Source organism: Mya arenaria, chromosome 6 (genome assembly GCF_026914265.1).
Source record: "Mya arenaria isolate MELC-2E11 chromosome 6, ASM2691426v1".
In the NCBI taxonomy this organism is placed as follows: Eukaryota; Metazoa; Mollusca; class Bivalvia; order Myida; family Myidae; genus Mya; species Mya arenaria.
The window spans coordinates 43,360,642-43,383,159 of record NC_069127.1 but is presented as its reverse complement, the minus strand read 5'-3'; the positions used below and the strand labels follow the sequence as shown (position 1 = coordinate 43,383,159).

Genomic DNA, 22,518 nt, shown 5'->3' with positions numbered 1-22,518 from the left:
GACAATCTTACACACCAAAATCGTACTCCTGTGATTATTTGATTAATGCGTATTTAGTGGTCAACATAATATTTTGTCCAATGAGGAGGCTGTATACTTTAAAACTGCCATTATATTTACTTCAGTAAATCAGCAGTCGGCCGTTATTGGTTGTAGTCAGGTAAAGGTGTAGATATAAACTGTGTAAATTCGTAGTTTACACTAAGTATGTAGACGAATAAAAGGTTTAAGGTTGTCAGCATGTTTTTACAGAAATAAATGGTTTGATTCAACACAGTAGCATAACCGTTTATTTTATGAATACTCATACTGACAACCTTCAACCTTCTTAATCGATATACGGTTAACTAAAGTTTACTGTGCACTAACAGAAGAAAATATTTGAGGCTTTTAAAATCGTCAATGATCTGAGTACGTTAATTCTAGATGATACAAAACGGACGGCTTCGTCGCAATTAATGGATTACCAAAAGATGTCCATGTGCATTTAAATTCATTTATGTTAGAAAATTGACAGAAAAATGCAATTATTTGAGGAACGTGTGCAACTTAACCCAAATCAACTCAATACTTGCGTTCAAGAATTTTAAAAGCAAAACAGCATAGTCAAAAATATTTCGTTTGCTTTGGTATAACATCGATTTGGATCTCGACAGATTTATTATTGTGTTTTTAACAATTTGTTAAAACACAAACTATTCACTTTAAGAAATGAAAATACGTATTTATGTTAATGTTTTAAATAAAAAAGGCATATACATGAAAAGTACTCATGACTGTTGCATTTTATGTACACTTCTTTACATAGCAGCACAATTTAACAAATATTACAAGCTTAAATGTTTTACATCTGAAGAATACTGAAACTAGTTTGAGGACTTACTATTCCTCACTAACCAACACACCAGACAGTGATAGTGTTACGATCTTGAAGAACCTGTTTTCTAAATGGTTGTTCATCTAGAACAATCTCATTTCTAAATTATTATATATCGGTTTTTGTAAAAAAAAAAGTACTTTTGAGAGAGTTTTTAAGAATGCCTGCATTTCATTAAAACCATTGAATCTTATACTGTCTTCATATCAAGTTTGTATCTATCATTTAAGTTATCACGAAAGTTTCCTTTTTCAGTACTAATCGCCCGAGACAGCAGCGGTTTGATTGGCAACGCCTGCTTTGGGACCAACATTGCATGTGACTTTTACAGCCTTCAATGTCCACAAGGAGAAATCGTTCACCTCAATAATCTCCTCGCTGGGGGAAGTCGGACCCGGTTAGTATATACCATTACATACTATTTATGTTGTTGTTGTTTTTCAAGAAACTAGTTTAGTTATTTTAAATATAGACAAAATGATACAAAACAAATACAGACTTTTCTTATTTTAATAATAGGCATACATTTTTTTATTATTTGTATATAGCATTGTTCTAATTGACGTTTTCAAAGATTCGATGTTACAAATTACAAATTATGAGGTTTGAACTCAATTTATTAACTTAAGGCGCATTCAGAACTGCTTCGAATACATTAATTATATATTGGCGTAACCTTCATAACGGAGTATTCAGATAAATGTTTATGTACCATAGGCATGCCAACATAGGCAAGGGCTTGACTGCTGTTCGTATAGCCAAGGGGACCTAACCTCTATTTTCAACTTAGAGAACACGTACCATGCATACAGAAACTGTTCTGGGCGACAATCATGTGTAGCCATTCAGTCTCTTTTGCAGCGCTTGGACACTCAGACGTGTTCGTCGTATGTTCAGATTGAATAAAACTGTGAAAGTGGTAGGATATTTTATGTAGATTGAGGAATTGCATAGGGAACGAATGTTATTTCATATATGCTTACCGGTGCTCAATAGAGATTTATCAGTCAATTTAAAATGAGATTTCATACAAACAGTGAAATAACAATTTGATATTTTAGCTCTGTTGAAATTTCATCCCACTCTCATTTCAAATCAAACGATAGCTCACACGAGGCTGGAATATACAATATCAATTCCGAAAATGACTAGGTTTGCATGCAATTTGGCGCGCTTCTCTAAAAAAACAACAATACAATTTTCATTTAATATCCGTTTGACTCATATAAAAAAAGTAAAATGTTTGTTTCTGTATAAGATCGCAATGTATTTCACCTCATGAACATCAAATATTTGACATTTCACAAGTGACTACTCCACTCATAAAATTTAACATTTAGTGCGCACTCTGTGAAATATGTTAGGATCTAGACACAAACAATTATTCTCAATTTATTTCCTTTTTCGGGTTGTTCCTTTTTGATGAAAAATGAAAGCGAAGTGCGGTAAGTACTGACATCGTAATATTTTACAATTTAATTAGTTATAAAACCGAACCGTACTGTACATTTGTAAATGTCATTTTTTTCATTTTTTAAGAATGTAAATCGAATACCGCTTATGGTATTATGTAATGTGTCGTTATGCTCAAGGGGACGTTCTGTGTAACGCCTAGACTTTCTTTACCTTAGCAATTGCAGCCAAAACGAGGCCGCTCTGACACTATTTTAGAACATCTCACGAATATTTCCTCCATACTGTATTATAAACAATTATGTTATATTTCAACAAATTCGAGTTAAGCATACTGGTATGCATTAAGGTTCATCGAAACTCCGTATATGTGGAAGTAATCCAAGCATTTACACGTCGTCACCGGAGGTTTGGTTCGACGGTCCAACAGAAACGTTTGACCCAACCAAGGCCAGCAAAGAATGCATATGTACAGTCAAGAATAATCAAATAGGGAGGGGTCTTGAACTGTACATGTATCTTCTGGATGTCCGTCTAGAGAGCCACTATGTAGGGAATGTCTCATCCGCAGCAAGCTCCAGTGCGCTCTTCTCCTCAGAAATGGTTTTCATTCACTGTAGCAATACAACTCGTCACTGGGAGGCCAATTTCAAATATTACGATTCAAACAGTTTCACTCATCAGTATTTTAAAGTATTACAATCTGGTCAGACAACAGATATTGGACTCGCACGCCTTTATAAAATGGACAAAGAGACGCCCCGGCAATGGTTTGGATTAAGATTACGCCAGGTAAGCGTTACGTTTGTAAAATCGCATCAGGTTAGCGCTACGTTTGTACGATTGCATCAGGTAAGCGCTACGTTTGTAAGATTGCATCAGGTTAGCGCTACGTTTGTAAGATTGCATCAGGTTAGCGCTACGTTTGTAAGATTGCATCAGTTAAGCGCTACGTGTGTAAGATTGCATCAGGTTAGCGCTACGTTTGTAAGATTGCGTCGGGTAAGCGCTAGGTGTGTAAGATTGCGTCAGGTAAGCGCTTAGTTTGTAAGATTACGTCAGGTAGGAGTGACGTTTGTAAGATTGCGTCAGGCAGGCATTGCGTGTGTAAGATTGCGTCAGGTTAGTGCTACGTTTGTAAGTTTGCGTTAAGCTAGCATTTTGTTTGTTAGATTGCATCAGGTTAGCGCTTCGTTTGTAAGTTTGCGTAAAGCTAGCATTTCGTTTGTTAGATTGCGTCAGGTTAGCGCTACGTTTGTAAGTTTGCGTAAAGCTAGCATTTCGTTTGTTAGATTCTGTCAGGTTAGCGCTACGTTTGTAAGTGTGCGTAAAGCAAGCATGTCGTTTGTTAGATTGCGTCAGGTAAGCGCTAAGTTTGTAAGATTACGTCAGGGGCCGGTTGCTCAAAACCTCAGTTAAATTTAACGGCTCGTTAAAGTTTTAACGGTCCGTTTAATTTTAACTATTATTGACATGAGGTTGCTCAAAATAAAGTTAGAATTTAACGGCGGGTATAACGGTTGAACCAGCCGTTAAATGTAACGGAGGAATATACCTACGTTAAAACATTAACGGAAGGTTTCCAAGATGGCGGCTCTATTTGTAAATCATAGAAAAGTGAAAGAATTTCGGCACACTGCACATGTACAGAATTTGCTAGACAATGAGATGTATGCCAGATACAGATATACGAATGGTGGAATAGATTATCTAGAGGATTTGCTGAAAGAATCGCTGGAAAGAACGACAAGAAGAAACAGAGCAATTACTGTTAGACAGTTGATTCTGATTACGTTGCGCTTCTTCACCACAGGAGAATTTTTTAACATCATTGGTGATAGCATGGGCTACCACAAGTGCACTGTGTCACGTGTTGTAGCCCAAGTAACCGAATATCCGAATCCAGGCGCCATCCGAAGACGAACCAGCCTTCGTGAATAGGAAAGGCTTCCATAGCATCAACATGCAGGCTGTATGTGACATCAAAGGTATACAATTTTGAGTTTTCCACTCTTGTTTTCAGTATTTCCATCTTTTCTTTCGAACGCGTAACATAATAATTATATTGTCAATTCGGCCAAAACACGTCCGGTTAAAGGGCGATACTAAAAGGCTGACTGGAGCGCTGACAGTATACATAAAGAGGGAAAATGCTTACCAAAAATGTTATTAAATGCTGACCAAAAATGTTATTAAATATTGATTTTATATTTCTATTAATTAATACAATAATTCAAGTCGACGTACTATATTCTTTATCAGTTTTTTTGTTAAATAAATAACTCATAGACATAGGTAACATATGGTACCGTACTCAAAAATATTTTGTATACAGAGTCTATGCATACAGATTGTGAAGAGTTTGGAGGGTGCAGGACGAAGTGAACCATTACCCAAGTGAACCACTGCCATTTGCGGATACAACTCTGATTATAATTGCACAGTTAAAATGTTTAATCATTTTACAGGAAATTTTACAAGTGTAAATGCAAGCTGGCCTGGGTCGTGCCACGACGCGCAAGTCTTCAGAACGTCGGGATTGGCAGCCAAACTGACCATTGAACATGTGGCGTTTTCAGATGGTGTCCTTTTAGAAGACAGTGAGTATGAACATGAAAAGTTTGCTTGATTCCAGTGAATTTCAAACTTTATATTGCGCAGTAACTTAGAGCTAAGGGAGTAACCGATACTTTGAGTTTTAAGAGTACTTTCATTTAGTTTTTCTTTGCGTTCAAATCGCTTTATGATGGCGGACGGCCAGGGGGGACATCGATCTAAAAATATTTGGTTACCCTGGATATTGGTCGTCAAGGTGCTGGAAAAGTGCAAATTATTCCAGCGAAATGGTTAGGGTCATTCAAGCCCAGATTCTTATAAAACTAGGCTTGATCGACCCCAGCTGTGCTCACATATCCCGGAACAACGGGTTTTCGACCGCCTAAGGATTATTTACATTTTAATCATAATTAAGTGATAATAAAAAATAAATGTTTGTGTGTACCATTTAAAGCAATCATTCATCTTTCAAAAAAAAAAAAAAATCTGTTTCAATCGTCTGTTGTTAACATTTTGAATCCAAAATGGCGGCTGTCACATGTTGTATTTGACCTAGATACAGCATGCTTTCGACCATGACCTTTAACTATACTTCGCAACAAAAGTTTGTACACAATATTTTTTTTATTTTAATTTGAATAACTTGTTTAAACTGTTTAATGTATTTTATTTTTTAAAAAAAAGTAATTAAATATTTACATATTTGCCATACAGTCACTTTTTAGTTACTTATCACCACAAGAGAGGCAAAGGAATGCATCATCCCTTCTAATGGCTTTCACATGGGTACAAAATGATATATTCACCCATCATGAACCGTGTTATCACTGGTCCAACTCTGAATGAGCCTCATATAACCTGCCTAGGCTGCAATATGTATAATTTTATGGTAACTGAGCGCCCAAATGCAATTCAATATAGTTTCCTGTAGATAAATTTCATTAATTTTAGAATAAGCAACATACCATATTTTGATGCGCTTTTAATGTTGTGCACTATACTTAGAAAACAATAGGGCATAGGTTTTAGGCTTTGGTAGATATGTAAGATCTGGCAAACAAAAACAACACGATTTTAAAGAAGTATTTTACATGTGAAATCATTTTAAACGAAGAGTCTAAAATGGCATTAATGAAAAATGACAAATTGGTGTTGTTTCAAGTATAACTTAAAAAAAATAACACTAGCATTCACATTCTTTTTCAAATGAAGTTTTCTGACAATTCTACTGTTATGGTTAACAACTGGAGCTTATTTTTACCGGAAGTGACGCAAAATAGAAGTGTTTTACCCATTTTCAGGAGGCGGTCGAAAATAGGTTGTGGTCGAAAATAGGTTGTTCTTGAATGAACGTCAAGATCAGTCGATGTAAAAACTGTTTGAAGAATGGAAATGTTTGCCGTCCAACTCCGAAAATACGTGAGAAAAATTTTGTTTTTTGAATTTCCAAGTACTCGTTATTTTTAATAGCTAATGCCATCCAAAAACCAATGTTTTATGTCTCATTTTTATCAATTTCATTTTCAAAACCGGTTTAATAATGCAACAGTCAATTGTTACCAAGCCCCCCCCCCCCCCCCCCACGGTCCAGGGAATAGTGGGGACTTTGACTTTCTTATGTTAGGCCCATTCCCCACTATATTTGGTGGGAAGACAAAACCACCGCATTCACTCGGCACTGTGGGGCCACCTAGAAGGTAAAAATACGGCCCATTTCCCTGGCTTTTTCCGGTATACACCCGGAACTGGGGGCCGTGGTTAAAATTGACTGGTGCATAAGTCATTGACAAATTTGTTGTCCAAATGACAAAACATGTGTATCATACAGGATAAGACGTACATGGTTGAAAAATGCCTCTGGCAATTATTCTGCGCACTGGGGCAATTATCAACCAAAAGCCATGGTCAACCATGTATTATCTTTATAATTTACATAATAATGTAATAATTATAAATATATAATATTTTTATAATATTAATTTATTTGTCATCTTGAGTAAACCTCACCATGAAGTGTTTCCTTACTTAACATAAACCTTGGAATATTTTTTTTTAATAATTTTTAGAATTATTCAATATGCCAGAAATAATACATGTTTTCTGACTGAAGCATAAGAAATGAAATACACATGAAAACAAAGGTCCTTATTGATATATACATCAGAAAATGATGCTTTTGTGATACTGTCTGTTTACAGCCAATTAATCGGATAATGGATCGATCAGGGTCTCCGATTAATCGATTATGAAAATCCAAGCAGATCACTACTAGATAGATAAGATTTATTTTGTTACAGTAATAAGAAATAAGAATACGTATTAAAGGTTCTTTATTGGATATATTACTTATGAATCAGAGACATCCATCCTTGCCAAGTTGCATTATTATGTCTTATTATAAGCAGGTACGCCCTGAAGCCATTCCTCATGACCCCTTTTATTAGGGTTGACAGTGAAGCAAAGGAAAGATATCAACAGGCACACACACAATCGGACAACCCAGCAAACATTTTATATCGGCCCGACGTCCGGCCGATATGGAACACTTCATCGGCCCGACATCGGCATTTACATAGGGCCGATGTCGGATGTGCAACACGGCTCGACATCGGGCCGATGTCGGCATATTTTTAATAGCTGACATTTAGCCAGCATGATGCCGATATCCTTCCTATTTCGTCCCTATTCATATACAGATGGATTGTCATGCTCAATGACAACAGAACAAGATAGTTAAAACACAAGATTTTGTCTTGGTTTATCTTCTGAGAGAAAAAATAATAATGCAGAGAAAATCAACCGTAAACCTACATGCATATTATATACTCACAAATTACAACATAATAAAATAAGCTATTTCATCTTATAAATTTTTATTATTATTATCATTGCTATAAATATTTAAACAATTGAATTATCACAGAATGTGGATAATACACCTGAACAGTTTATCAAAATGTTCAAGTTAAAATACAAAAACATGCCATAATACACACAGGCTGTTACTGTATAAATAAACAAACAAACAAAATAAGACTTGAAATAAAAGATATTTCATTGAACAATACTTAAGGTAACGCTACTGCATTAAACATTAAGCGTTTTTAACATATTGTTTTGTTTTTTCATCCCGGTGTTCCAAGGATGCACTCAGATATTTGCGTCTGCCTCATTTCCCTCCCACCATCTCTGTCTGATGCTGTCTTCATCCAGGCGGCATTTTTCGCTCGCACCTCTGTTGTGAGAAACGACGGAATTTCACGACACCCTCTGGAATAATTGCATGTACTGTTAATACATAGGCGAGATAGGTCTTTTCCAGGATATGGGTATTTACATAATGAATTTTCAAGGAAGTTGGTATTCTTAATTTTAATTGGGTTTTTGTTAAAATTAATGTGAAATTATTTTTTTTGGTGTTGTTTGTATAAAATTTGCCTACATCCCTTCGCATATTTCTGGGGGATTATATATTGAACTGTGCTAAAAACAAAGGTTAATAGCTGTATATACCTGTAGAGATGGTGCAACTGTTTGGGGATCTTATAGTAACTGTTGTGATGCCTGCAGAACAGTCCTGCCACTGTCACCTTCGAATGCCTTGGTGGTGTTGTCACTGACATTTATTCATCCTCATATGATTAAGCACGCTTCCTCTGAAATGCTTCACATTTTGTTACAGTTACAAATGCATTAGTGGGTTATCCTGATCATTCTCCCCTTTAGGTAAATTTAAAGGTTGGTATAGTCAACCTGCTTTTCTTAAGTGTGAAATAGTCAAATACCCTAAATCACCTGCTTTTTATTAGTACTTTCGATCTTAATTCATTAACAGATGTATCATAAATTAACTTGCTTCACAAAAAATATACATATGCATCCTGACAGACTGATTGTAACAAACATATTATGAATATGAACACGTTCAATATAAATGGTAATGCACTAGTCAATCGTATCCACGGCCCCCCAGATCCGGGGGTATACCGGGGATAGCCGGGGAAAAGGGCCGGGTGACTGCGGTGGTTTTGTCATACCGCCAAATTTAGCGGGGATTGGGCTTTATATAGAGTCTCTGGGGTATAGGGGCATTTGACCGGGGTTTAACCATCAGTTTGTCACAGCAGGGCGGGGATTTTACCCGGGGTTGGCTGGACCGAAAGTCAAAGTCCCAGCTATTCCCTAGACCTGGGTTGTGGGGGGCGTGGTTACAATTGACTGGTGCATTACAATTGGGACGTAAAGACATACCTCCCCTATGATTGCCTTTATTCCTCTATTTCAGTGTACTATTTCAGTGTCTCGATTTGCAGTTGTCCGCTCTCTGCAACTTTGATCGATCTTTCCACAATATACGATACTGTAAATTACAATGTCTCAATTATGATTCATAATTGATAACAAAATGTTCTTTTTAAATTTGTCTACAATGGAAGCAGATAAATTAATCGTTCAAACCCAACCAAATCATCAATGTAATATTTTGCTTTTGTGTGCACATGCTACCTAAATGTATATTTTAATCAAACTCATAAAACAACAAACTTACAAAGAGAACTAGTCACGAAAATATGTTACACGAATTCCTTTTCAACATATTTACTCGAAATAAAAGTATTTATATCACTTTTGAGAATAAAACAATAGATTAACAGAATAGTACTATAATAATTCCTTATATTCATACTTTCAACAACGATTCAAAGATTACTTACCATTGATAAATACCAAAAGTATGATTTGACTTGCATCATCTTTTTGAAATGGCACAAATACCGCAGTGAATATAAAACAAAATAATTTCGAAGATAAAAATCAAATAAACATGAACTGAATCTATTAATTACAGAATTAATTAAAAATAACCATATAAACTTAAATTGGTTTTATTATTTAATGATAATGAATTAATTTTTTTATTAATCGCCAGGGGAATGAACTGCAAGTGAAAGTTGCAGCATATGGATTGCTCTCCCTTGAAGCAATACCGAGTATACATCGGGCCAATATCGGACCGATATCGCGATATTTATAAAATGTTTTTGTCCATAAAAAAACAAAAGCTATTGTTTATGTTATAATGTTTAAACATTCGAATTAAAATCATATAGTATTATTACAAATACAATGTTTAAGTCAATATGCCCATATCGGGCCGATGTCGGGCCGATATCGGCAAACACTGGCCGATATGCCGATATTCAGCCGACATCGGTCCGATATGGTCATGTTTGCTGGGAAGGGCCTGCATCGAGAGAGCATTTGGAAGGCTTAAAAGGAGATTTCATGTTTTACATTCAGAGATACTACTTGTGTATATGAATAATGGTTGTATATTAATTAATGTTATTTACTAGTGTTTAAACTACATGTTGTGTGTCTTACTGTTGCCTTCATTTAATTTCCACTTAATGTATTGTGCTAGTATTTAAATCATGAATGTATTTTATCTTGTAACTTTTAATGTATCTGGTTATTTTTATAATGAAGCCTATAATCTTATTGCAACCTATGTATTTATACTAAAACATGTGATATTATGATCTTGAATCTATTTTGGTCTTTTGTTTGTCTGTTATTGGATAATATATTATGTCGGAAATAGCTATCAGCTAGTGTTTTTTATGATTATCATAACCGACTTTAAATAAGATTAATTTATCTTATCGTATTGTTTCTTAATAGTTATAGTATTAGTACACGCACTTAAACAAACACCAAACCGATCATGCATGTACGCGCACACGTTCAAATATTCACCTTTTTCAATTAAATTATATAATTTTACAGATATGCCTCAGACCAATAAAGACATGCAAGGTAGCTGTGGCATGTGTTATCCTACATAATATTGCAGTGGACATGAACATGCCTATGGACGACGATGAGTTCATTCAGCCACAGAATGGGAATGATGGAGTACACCAAGATGGTGGTACTGGCGTTGCCACTAGAGACTTCATTGTGGAAAACTTCTTCTCTGTGTAGTATCGATATGGACTTATATATACCACTGCTATCATAAATCTCGTTCATCATCACCACTGCTCGTTCTTCATCACCACTGTTAGTTAATCATCACCACTGTTAGTTAATCATCACCACTGTTAGTTCATCATCATCGCTGTTAGATTATCAACATCTTCATACACCTCTTGAAGTAAAAAATAATAATTCTTACATTGTTTGCTCTTCAGTCATAATTGTTTGTGTACTGTGTAAAGACACTTATTAATGAAAAAAAACACCGGTTGGATTCATGGATTTTTTACGTGCTCACCTTATTTTGGCAAGTAAGGTAAATCGCTCAGAATGGCCCAAATATCACAGACAATTCACACTGAATTAAAAACATCATGTAGGTAACTTTACAAGCTCGTATATAAATTGCAAACAGTCAAATAATAAATAAACGCCATAAAACCAGGATGAAATAAACCATATCACATGTTCATGTTTAACTCTCGAAGAAGGTTGTCCGGATGAATCCGTCTATTTCCTCTGTATCAAGTTTTTTTTTCATAGTTTTCCATCACTCTCAGCTTCACCCGATTGATTTCCTTCTGTAAAACAAAACAAAACATAAACAACTTTGCCGATTTGGTAATAAAATCTTTAATCTTTGGCATATATAATTCATCTAACATATAATTGTTGTGGTTTAAACCCCTTTTGCATTGATCTACATGTACATTTTTACTTTTTGTAACATCCTCCGTACCCTTAGTCTTTTTCATACCTCTTGCTGTGCTAATTCAACCTGATTTTGAAAGTATATAATTTGCCAATCAATGAGTTCCTCTGCTTTGGTCTTCCTTCTCTTGACACTATTAACAATAAGGATCATAATAATATGATGTTAGAACAGTGAACTGAAACTATTTCTAATTGTGACAAAAATTATCAAATAACGTGTGGATTCAACCTGTTAATGTTGAAGTTTACTCAATTGGTGTATATTTCATATATCGTATTTTTACAATGCAGTTGTTTGAATACATGGCAAACACTTACACACGTTCATGTTTGTGTTCTTGGTACCTGCTCTTTGATGGTCCTGCAGTAGGCTGTGCCGCCATTATGATCTTGGATGGCGGGGGTAACTTTGATGACCTTTGGCTTTCACTCTCCGCATCTTCTTCATCCGTTAAATTTGGTATAAACGAAAGACCATCTGCGAAACACAATAAATGGTGTAACAATTAAGATAAGGGAGGCAACTGTGTTAACTAGAATTATAGTCTGAGTCGTTTTTTTTTCGGACGTTTTAACTTAGACGAAGTATTTGAAGGTGAAGGATGTGAACAACGAGGCACCTCTAATTTACATTGGAATAACGACTTTAAAGCAAAATCACCGTTTGGAAATAGATTAAGGTAAGAAATCAATATCGTTTTATGCCTTCTAAATATGAATCTTAGCCTGTTACCCGCATTCTTCAATTATAATCAATGTTTGCCGTTGGAGGATTTTGTTACTAAAAATAGAAACACAATCTGTATACGAGGCTATGATTTGTTTATTTTAACTTAGAGATTCTCTTTCATGTATCAGACGACATTATGTTTTATATATCAAATTATCATGTTTATCACGAAAATACCTGGCTCATCAGAGTCCATTCCACATACAACTCCATTGAAACTGGCATCAGCATGTATAGACACAATTCTATTGGCTTGATCTGTAGCCTTCTTTAGCGTGTCAGTACCCCGCCCACTCTCTCTCCGCTGGAGCCTTTCACTGTAATGACACAAATTAAAGTATCAATAAAGACTTTGAATATACATGCCACATTTTAAGCTTTACTATGAATGAAAAAATAACCTTTTCATTTAAACATGTATATTAAGTTGTTTTATGAATAAAAAATGCATTTAATTCAGTACATCTGTCATGCTGAATATATTTCAAAATATTAACAAAAACACTTTTTAAATATAATATCAGACCACCTTGTCGTCTCAGCATTGGCATTTTTTCGCATGTTCTGCCATTTAACACTGATTTCATCGCCAGTCCGAACAGCACACCCCAGGGCAGAACATTTGACACCTATTTCTTCCCATTTTCTTTTCTTTTTCTCATTAGAAATTTTATCAGTAAATTTGTTAGTCAGCAGTTCCCTTTTCTCGAAGTCTCCCATACATTCCTCTATAATCAAAGTTTCACTAGCTGTGAAATTAGTTTGTTTTTTTCTCCTTTTTTGTTTTTTAGTATCATAAGCAGAAGACTTTGTGATGTCGGCCATCTTGGATGTTGAATGATGGTGACAAATGTATTATGGGACAGGAAGTTGGATTTAATTGACTGTTAAGCATTTAACGCTAGCGTTACTAAACGGCAGCGTTAAATAGCTATGAGCAACATTAATTAAACTGACCGTTAAGTAACAGTCAGTTATGGATTTAACGGATGGTTAAGGTAACGCACTGTTAAATTTAATTGAGGTTTTGAGCAACCGGCCCCAGGTAGGAATGACGTCTGTTAGATTGCGTCTGGTAAGCTTAACGTGCTTAAGATTGGACAAGCCTATCAAAATTGTTGTAAGAAAAGCGTTACGTTTGTAAGATTTCGCCACATAAGCATGATGTTCGTAAGATTGCGTCAGGTAAAGGCTACATTTGTAAATTTGTGTCAGATAAGCTTTACGTTTGTAAGATGGCGCCCGGAAGCGTAACGTTGGTAAGATGGCGTCATGTTAGCGCTACGTTTGATGGATTTCACTAGGTTAGCGTTTACCGTGTGTTTGAGTATGTTCCTTGTTTTCTTTTCGAACGATTTAGATATACGTTGGTATTTATGTGTATATTTCTATTAAAAATATGCTAGCAAGTTTATCTCAAAAGGTTTCAGAAAAGTATGTTTTGTTTATTATTTTTACTTCACATTTCTTTGTCATCGAATTTTAAATCCTGTTTTTCATTTTACTTTCTAAAAACAGCAAGGTCGACCGACACATTTGAGATAATTTGCGAAGAAGTTACACCTGAATATAAAAGAACAACAACAACAAGAAGAACAATATCAACAAGAAAAACAACAACATCAGCAGCAGCAACAACAATAACAACAACAACAACTACAGCTGTAGAAACAATAACGACAACACCATTTACTTCTACTTCAAAGGCAACAACGACAACAAAAAAGCATTCTGTTACAACCATACCTTCAATTGCTACATTTCCAAGGAGAACATCAACAATATCTTCACCAGAAACTGTCACTGCATTTTCCACAACTGTTAAACCTGTAGCAACAATACCCATGACCACGAGTCGGACACCTATTGAGCCAAGAACTACTTCAGCCCCATTGGCGAACACTACGGGTATGAAATTCACAACTTTCATTTTATACGACCAATCACTAGTTTTTCCTAGGTCTTCAAATTTTTGTTGTAGAATATGATGGTATTTGGTCGGTATCGGTTAGGTATAGTTTTTTGTCGAGAGAGTATCGAGTGACTCATAAGAAGGTGCGTCTCTTTTTCAAAAAATGAACGTTCCGCTGCAACGCAACGACACATGGGGAAAAAAGTTCCTGTGTTTAACTAGAAAAATAATAATAAAATACTGTGTCAATTCAAAAACGTAAACATAAGGTCATCGCTACGTTGTCCACACACACCTTTTAATGAACTTAAATGAAACATAATTGAAACTTATTTTTCAGATTTCTTTCACATTGCAAGTAAATGAGACGTTCATTGCACCATTGTTTTAGTTGTAACCAATACATGTCATGCTTCCATGGCAACCAAACAAAAACCAAAAACAACCGAATATGGAAAGAAACATCCACTTGTGTACTTAACATTAAATAACGTTAGAAAAAAGTAACATTTCTTACGAGAAAAAAATAATTGGTTGAACGTTTCAACTATGTATTCGGTAAAGTGGGCACAAACTCAATCTCCTGCAGTTCAGATATGTTTTTTCACATGTTAACTCATCATCAATTCTACTTGTTTAAATGGTTGAAAATGAAAAAAAAAACGTTACCAAAATACACGCTTTTAAATTAAATCATGCAAGTAAATACTTATGTTGTTACCAGGATAATAAATATCCACAATATACAATTTAAACGTCTTTAAATGTCACATTTCTACTGTTCTAATACAAAAAGATAAAACACATATGTTTTAATAGTTTTGGATAGCCCCGTGCAATTCGAACACCTCTGTTTTTTATCGCAAACATCCTCGTGTATATTAACAGTTCACAACATCAGAATGCTTCACATATAACTACGATGCATGTATATCGTGTAGAAGTACTTTACTCTTAGGAATTCTAATCAATCGCTTAAGAATTCACTTCACTGGGAATAAATTTGAACTAAGTAATACAAATAACACGTTAGAATGCTACAATCAATTGGTAATAGTAGTCAGGGTGAGGAATCACGTGACTTCAACGTAGTTCTCACATGTGTCACCACGGTTAAAAACTGATGTAAACAAGCAAGAAAGTGACAGTTATTTCTAAATAACTTTTTTGAGAGAAAGATGGGAAAATAGTTCGTAGCCTATAAAAGACAATGCTATTTTCTGCTTCTACAAGAGTGAAATATTTTGGATTTACTTTTATTTTAACGATGGATGGCCAAAATTTCGAATCGACAGGATTTTGTAGAACGATGCTACGCTGTGTGCGCCGTGGTTCTTTGTTTTGTACATATTTCTTAGTCATTAGTAATATTTAAGACCTCAGACATGCGTTAAAAAGTTAGTTTTGTCATAAAACTACTTGTTCGTTTAATGTTATTTTAGTTGTTTTTTTAATAAATATCGAATTTTCATGAAGTGCTGTTGTAAACATGATAGTGATATGTGTTGTCGTTAACGTAATCTTCTTTTCAACTCAATAAAGCAGACTATGTTAAGTCGGTTTCCTTAACAAACTTATCATTTCATGCTCAGTTTATTATAGTTTATGGTTTATATTGCCCTCTCATTTGTGACGACCTAAAGCTCTTATTCATGGTATGAATTTACACCAATTTGATCGATTTGAAACTTCCAAATATTCAGTATCCCTCTGCAGTTTCACCAAATGTTTACAAAGATGGATAAATTAAATGGATGAAGTAATAGATACAATAAAATGGAAGGCAAAATTTACTTCAGCCAAACCCGTCTCATGTACGTTCCAAAGAAATTCAACGGCCAATAAACGACAAATAACAATAACAATTAAATAACAAAATCGCCATTCCTAAAGGTTAATAATAAAACTGCCAACGCTCCAGTTAAATTCCATGCTTCGAAAATGGTCAAAATATCTTTATCCATAAGAAATCAGGAAATAATAAGAAGCACTGACAACGAAATTAACTACCATGAAAATGACCTTCCCTGATGATTTGTATCTGGCATGGCCTTTCGTGTAAAAAGGTTCATCACCAACCCGATCATAGCGTGTTATGCGGAAACAAGGTTAAAAAGTTTTCACTTTTCAAAAATACCATATGACAATTTTTCCATTGTGCTTCAGACGACGGTCCTCAACAAGGGAGGCAGGTATGTGATGACAATAGAAGAGTATAAGTATCTATCATGTGTTTCCGGTACGGATAGAAAAATCCGACCCAAGGGCGCGCGCGTAAGCCGGTAACAAGCCTTGCCGAGTTACCGGTCACGCAGCGTGCTTTCTATCCTTACTGGAAACACATGATTGATATTTTTTCTTGCATATCTAAAAAAATTAATTTGTGGGAAAATTGTTGTAGAAAACACTCTTTTGGAGATTTCATCAAAAAGCTCTGTAGCTATGAGCACGATAAGGATGTCCAGCGTGGCCAAATATTTTAATCTACTTATCTGGGTAGGGGGGAGAGAGAGGGCGAGAGAGAAATTGATAGCTTTAAGGCCATAGAAGAAAATATCACCAACCAGAGACCTTAAGTGGAGTCACAAGCGTCGAGTTGTGATAATAAAGTTTCATGGTTTATTCAAATGCATAAAGGGGTTTAGGCCCATGAACATACACCAATGGAATTCATAATATATATAATTAAATGCACTTCTATCAATCGATCGTAGGTCACGATAGACATAATTGCACGCATACTTATCTTTACTAACAAGGTACTTTCGAAACACAAATTAAACATAGACAGTACACATACAATATAATATAAGCATAGTGAGGTGACAGTGGTTACAAATATCATTTAAATGAGTTGTCTAACATCATTATAAGTACAACAGTGACTCTAAATAAAAAAAAAATGGTGCTAATTTCCTTTGAATAGTTTTATTGGTATTTGTAAAACTTCAACTAATTTGGTTATATTTGGTCTATTTAAATAGTTTTTATGTATGTATTGTATTGTCTTCTTCAATAAGTAAATAAAGTACATTCAAACAAGAAATGAAACTCATCTACTATTTTATGGCAAACTTGACATTTCCTTTCAAATTCAGAAATAGGTTTAGGTTTGTGTCATCTACCAGCCTCAATTTCTTACCTGTGTGACGAAAGTCTATGTCTCGTCAATGCTTTCCTAAATTTAACTATATTAACAACAGACAAAAGTGGTTGTAACTTACAGTCAGTGAACAAAACAAACGTTTTGGCTGTAGCTGAATTAATAAATTCAGCAAACCATTTTTGTACATATACATTTTAGTCTCTGTTTCAGTTCACTTTAAATATATATTAAAATCACCAACACTTTGAAATAACCATGCATCATAAAATCCTAGTGATTGTAATATATCTATAATAACTTTTGCCCATGACTAACAATATGGCAATCTTTCTAAATATCAATACGATTTTCTTAAAACAGCTTTAACATATTTAAAGGGACTGTACACCAGATTGGCACCAAACAAAGTTTTATTCTGTAACGAATCTCAGGACATTTATTTAATAGAATGTGTTACGCTTTGATATCATAATTGTAAAAAAGTACCAAAATGTAAAAAAATAATTGTGTCGGAGCCCGGGTTTGAACCAGTGTTGCCAAAATTGCAAACTGGTATTGTATCCACTGTGCTACGAAGGCTAACTTCAATCGGGTGGTATATTTAAGCTATAAACCGAACTTGGTAATATCACGTGATAACATCGACTAGCCAGTCACGCATAATGAATGAAATATATTAGGTAGACATACCCAGTAATCTTTTTTTAATGGAAAAATACGAAATAACTACTAAACTTAAATAAATTGTAAACTATGTGGTACTTCAGTTAGTAAGTTTCAATGCATTGTACACATTTATACGTTTATGTCAGTTTTCGACAATTTTCTTTTTTTCTTGCAATTTGTTCATCTGGTGCACAATTGTTTTAATATCATCACATTGTGAGATCTTTTACAAATAATAAATCACATTTACAATTCCTATAATTAGTAATGTCAAACAACAATGGTATATGATTATATTTATATAACAAAAAAAACACGAATTTATTTATGTTAGACGCAAACATATATCAAAGAAATTGTTATCGCATACATGATATCCACAACTTATAAGGGTTGAATTTTTACATTTTGAGTGCGACGTTTTGAATCATTTCACTCATAGGGTTTGTCTTATATCATGAAAAAAGAAATAAGTATTGTATAATGATGTCATATACAAATACAATCGATCCAACCAGCAAAACATGTAATCACTATTTCTTTTATTCAATAGTTTAATGATTTATTGTACATTAAAACGTAGTTCAATAATTTCTTCGCTGTTGACTTTCTTTTACCAGAGGATGTACATGGAACGGGGTTGGCTGGAGTGTATCTTGTCTTCCATTTGAATGTACTCATCACTGCATCAATTAAATTTATCCATCTTTTGTCAACATTTGGTGAAACATATAAGGGTTGACTCCGTCAATTACAGAAGGACAATGGATAATTTGGACGTATCACCATGACGGCCAACTTAGAACATAAATTTAACATTTTAAATCGAACAAATGGATGGATATATATTAATTTCATGAAAGAAATATTATTTGGAATAAAAGTTCAGTGTTGAATGCATTATCGTCAAAGTTCAAACTGAGAAGAATTCACGTTAACAACAGCAAATATAAAATTCACGTTAACAACAGCCTGTCTTGAAATATCGATATTCATAAAAGAACTAAAATAAATTTTACAAACAATTTGTTTTATGAATGAAATGAGTAAAATCAACATTTTAACACATGTTTGAATTCTTAAATATTACTAATTACTAAGAAATGTATACAAAACAAAGAGTCACGGCGCACACAGCGTAGCATCGTTCTACAAAATCCTGTCGATTCGAATAAGTAAATCCAAAATATTTCACACTTGTAGAAGCAGAAAATAGTATAGTCTTTTATAGGCTAAGAAATATTTTCCCATCATTTCTCTCAAAAAGGTTATTTAGAAATAACTTTCACTTTCTTGCTTGTTTTCATAGGATTTGAACTGTGGTGACACATGTGAGAACCACGTTGAAGTCACTTGATTCCTCACCCTGGTAGTATTAATGCTCTGGTAATCACCCGAGGTTGTTTTCGATGGAAAAATGCCGAGGTGCTCCGATTGAACCCCAGGTTGACCGTTATAGGTTAGAGACCATTAAATACACGTTGTATATATTCTATGATCAATTGATGAATTTGCTCGCGAAAAACACTGATTTCAAGTGTTTCACGAACCCCAACACCATAGAGTTTCACTTGCGTACTAAACATTTAACAAAGTCAGAAAATAATTAACAAAATCTTATGAGAAAAAGTATGGTTGAACATAACCACTACGTATTTTGAAAATTGACCACATCCGGTGCAAGAGTAAAACAAGGCGGTGAAACAAAACAAAAGTCGATTGAGTACATTGAGCTTGTTTAGCATATCTTTGTGCACTTTGTTATGATACAAGGGTTTTATTAAATTTGTTTTTCTTAAATGCCTCGGTCAATAAAAGGCGTCAACTATTTCAGACAAAACTACTCAAGTATTTGCGGTGGTGGTAGCTGTTCCGATAGCATGTGTGTTAGTTGTTATGTTGGCTGTGTCCACCGCATGCTTCTTCAAGGAACGAAGAAAACGAATGGAAGCTGAAAACGGAAATACTAACACAAGTGTCATGGACAGTACCTCAAGTCTGCAAGAGTTTCCATCAGAACGAGTGTATGATACCATCGGTAAAACAAACAATCCTGAGGGTAACTACAATATAGGAACACGCGATATAACGAACAATTCAGCTTGTGTTAATATGGAAGGTGCGCCAGTAGCCCATGTACCACAAACCAATACTGACGCTGACATAAGCGGCCAAAATTGTGCCGCTGGACATGGCTACGATACACTTCAACACTCTCCCTACCAGAACACAGAAACTAGTGGTGGACAGTGTAATGTTTACAACGAGCTCATGCTTTGATTTCGTTGTCTTTAAATTGTAAATCAATTTCGAGGCCAATGTGCATTTTATGATCATTTTATTTTATTACCATTAAATTTTATTATCATAATTTGGTGCCAAAGCACGATTTCCTCAATGCACAACTTGTGAAACAATATATAATAGTTTGTAACAATAAAATATTATCACAGCATAACTGTTCCTTTTACAATGGTAATTTGAACAATTGAAAAAAAGTAGAGAAACTTGAATTTAATTCTTGCTTTTGTCACCGAGTAAACTAATTTGCACAACTTTAATACAATGGAAACGGCTGGTACAAGCCTAATAGCCTAAACTATAATAAAAGGTACAACGAGCAAGAACAGATAAACATCAAACAAAAGCCGCAACGCTACAAGCCATATGCACTACACAGCTATCACAATACTTTTATTGGTAAATGTAAGGACAAGCACTCTAACGACACATAACAGCATCGCCGCATAAACGAAATCGACCACGTTTATGCGGTGATTTTCAACGCATAAACAGGACTGTCTTATGTGGCAAAAAGGCACACTTTCGCCGCATAAAATATTAAAACACATACTAGAACAATAGTGGTTGATAAAGTTTCATCAAGATCGGACTTAGTTTTTTGTGTCCACTTAACCAAGCTTTGAACTAGACTTTTAGAGACGTAAATTCTAACAAAGATTTAGTAAGATCGGTTTAAATGTGAACCAAACCAATTGATCTTTCTGCGAAAACGTTTGAAATGACGTAGGCCCGACTAAAGGCGGCACTATATGTTACGACAACGCACAGCACCGTCATTTGGGACAATCAGAAAATTGAATCGTCGTATGACGTAAGATATATTCTCGCCTTATTGTCAGACTGACGGGGATGTACCCTTGACAATGCGCGCTTTCAACGTCATTTAAAACGTTTCTAGAAAAGTCAATTGTTAACGACGGACAAACAACAGAAATTCAACAATCCTCACAGCTCCACATGTGATCTGTGTGAGTAGATGAGCTAAGATTTATTTCCATGTCAAAAACCACTGGCAATTGTGCGATTGTGAAATTTATTCACGTCTAGGTCATCGGCGTATATCTCTGGTTACCAGAGCAACGAAAGGAAAACTTTTGAAGATTAAATTGTTTCCAAAAATTTCAACACAACATTAGTTTTGGGCACTTGAACAAGAGGACTCAGATGACTGATATAGGGTCATCATGGACGTCTTTCTTTCATTGATTGTGTTTTTATGCACTTGTCATTTGTAACCAAGAAAATGTAGATGTGAACACTCCAATTGGAGTAATAATTTATTTTCAACTTTTAATTTTGGATCAACTTTAAAATATTACCTTAAATTTGACCAATTTGCCTGCCTACTTTTCCCGTATTTTTTTTTAAAATGACAGTAATATGCTACGCCCTAATCTTAATCATCGTCATAATCAACAACATCACCACAACCACCACCATCATCCTCACCACAATCACAACCACCACCACCATCATCATCCCCACAACCATCATCATCATTATTATCATCATCATCAACGTCATCACCATCGTTTTTGTTGAAATATTAGAACTCTATTTTTAGCTTTATAATAAATGGTTAAGTTAATCCTCTTTATGTGTCAAAAAGGCACAGTTGCGTTTGGATGAAACATGGAGTTTTATTAGTGAAATATCAACATTGAAAATATCAATACTATATTTTCACTCGCTTCGCCACTCGTGACAATATGTTTTTCTATGACACTCGTAAAATAAAATACGATCTTACCCTGAAATAAACAAATATCCTCTATTTATTGTGGGAATTTTGTAAAGTAGTTGCAGTTTCTGATAGACAATGCACACACCATTTATGACAACACAATGCCACATGGCACAGTTCTGTCTGCCACCTTGTTGTTAGAGAATCGGACAATTACAAATGAATTCATATCGTACGATGATGACGGATGTTTAATTGATTAAAATTGCTATCATGTCGGTAACGTCTCTTAGTTTATGCCAGAAAGGCATGTAAAACAGGATTGTGTGAATGAAAAAATGTTTAAAGGTCTTATGTAGCCAAACCGGATTGTGTGTATGAAAAATTGTTTTAAGGTTTTAAACACTATTTCAAAGGCCTATAAACTCGTACTCAATACCTGCTATGGTGTCATATGACCTGTAAATTTGTTAGTGAAATTTAACCTTTAAGTATTTATTTTCCAAAAAATTATCAAGGGGTCACTCTTACCAACGATCTAGCATACACTAACTATGAATAACTGCAGTTTAAC

The 22,518-nt window shown here is 34.7% G+C and overlaps 1 protein-coding gene across 2 annotated transcripts; it reads left to right on the top strand.

The window, feature by feature from the left end:
* The first annotated feature begins 12,146 nt into the window (after positions 1 to 12,146).
* On the top strand, positions 12,147 to 20,375 carry LOC128238140 (uncharacterized). Of its 2 annotated transcripts, none has more exons than XR_008261635.1 (3): positions 12,147 to 12,222; positions 13,791 to 14,180; positions 19,266 to 19,403. XR_008261635.1 is itself a non-coding variant. In XM_052953722.1 (3 exons), exons 2-3 carry the CDS (start codon positions 14,117 to 14,119, stop codon positions 20,234 to 20,236), a joined length of 510 nt encoding a protein of 169 aa, XP_052809682.1. In that variant the 5' UTR covers positions 12,147 to 12,222; positions 13,791 to 14,116; the 3' UTR covers positions 20,237 to 20,375. The 2 variants fall into 2 exon arrangements, 1 of the variants encoding a protein (XP_052809682.1); XM_052953722.1 differs by lacking the exon at positions 19,266 to 19,403 and adding an exon at positions 19,791 to 20,375.
* Positions 20,376 to 22,518: the final 2,143 nt, after the last annotated feature.

Coding starts and splice junctions, on each gene's coding strand:
- LOC128238140 (XM_052953722.1), top strand. CDS start 14,117: ATGACCACGAGTCGGACACCTATTGAGCCAAGAACTACTTCAGCCCCA. Junction 14,181..19,790: donor CCCATTGGCGAACACTACGG/GTATGAAATTCA, acceptor CAACTATTTCAG/ACAAAACTACTCAAGTATTT.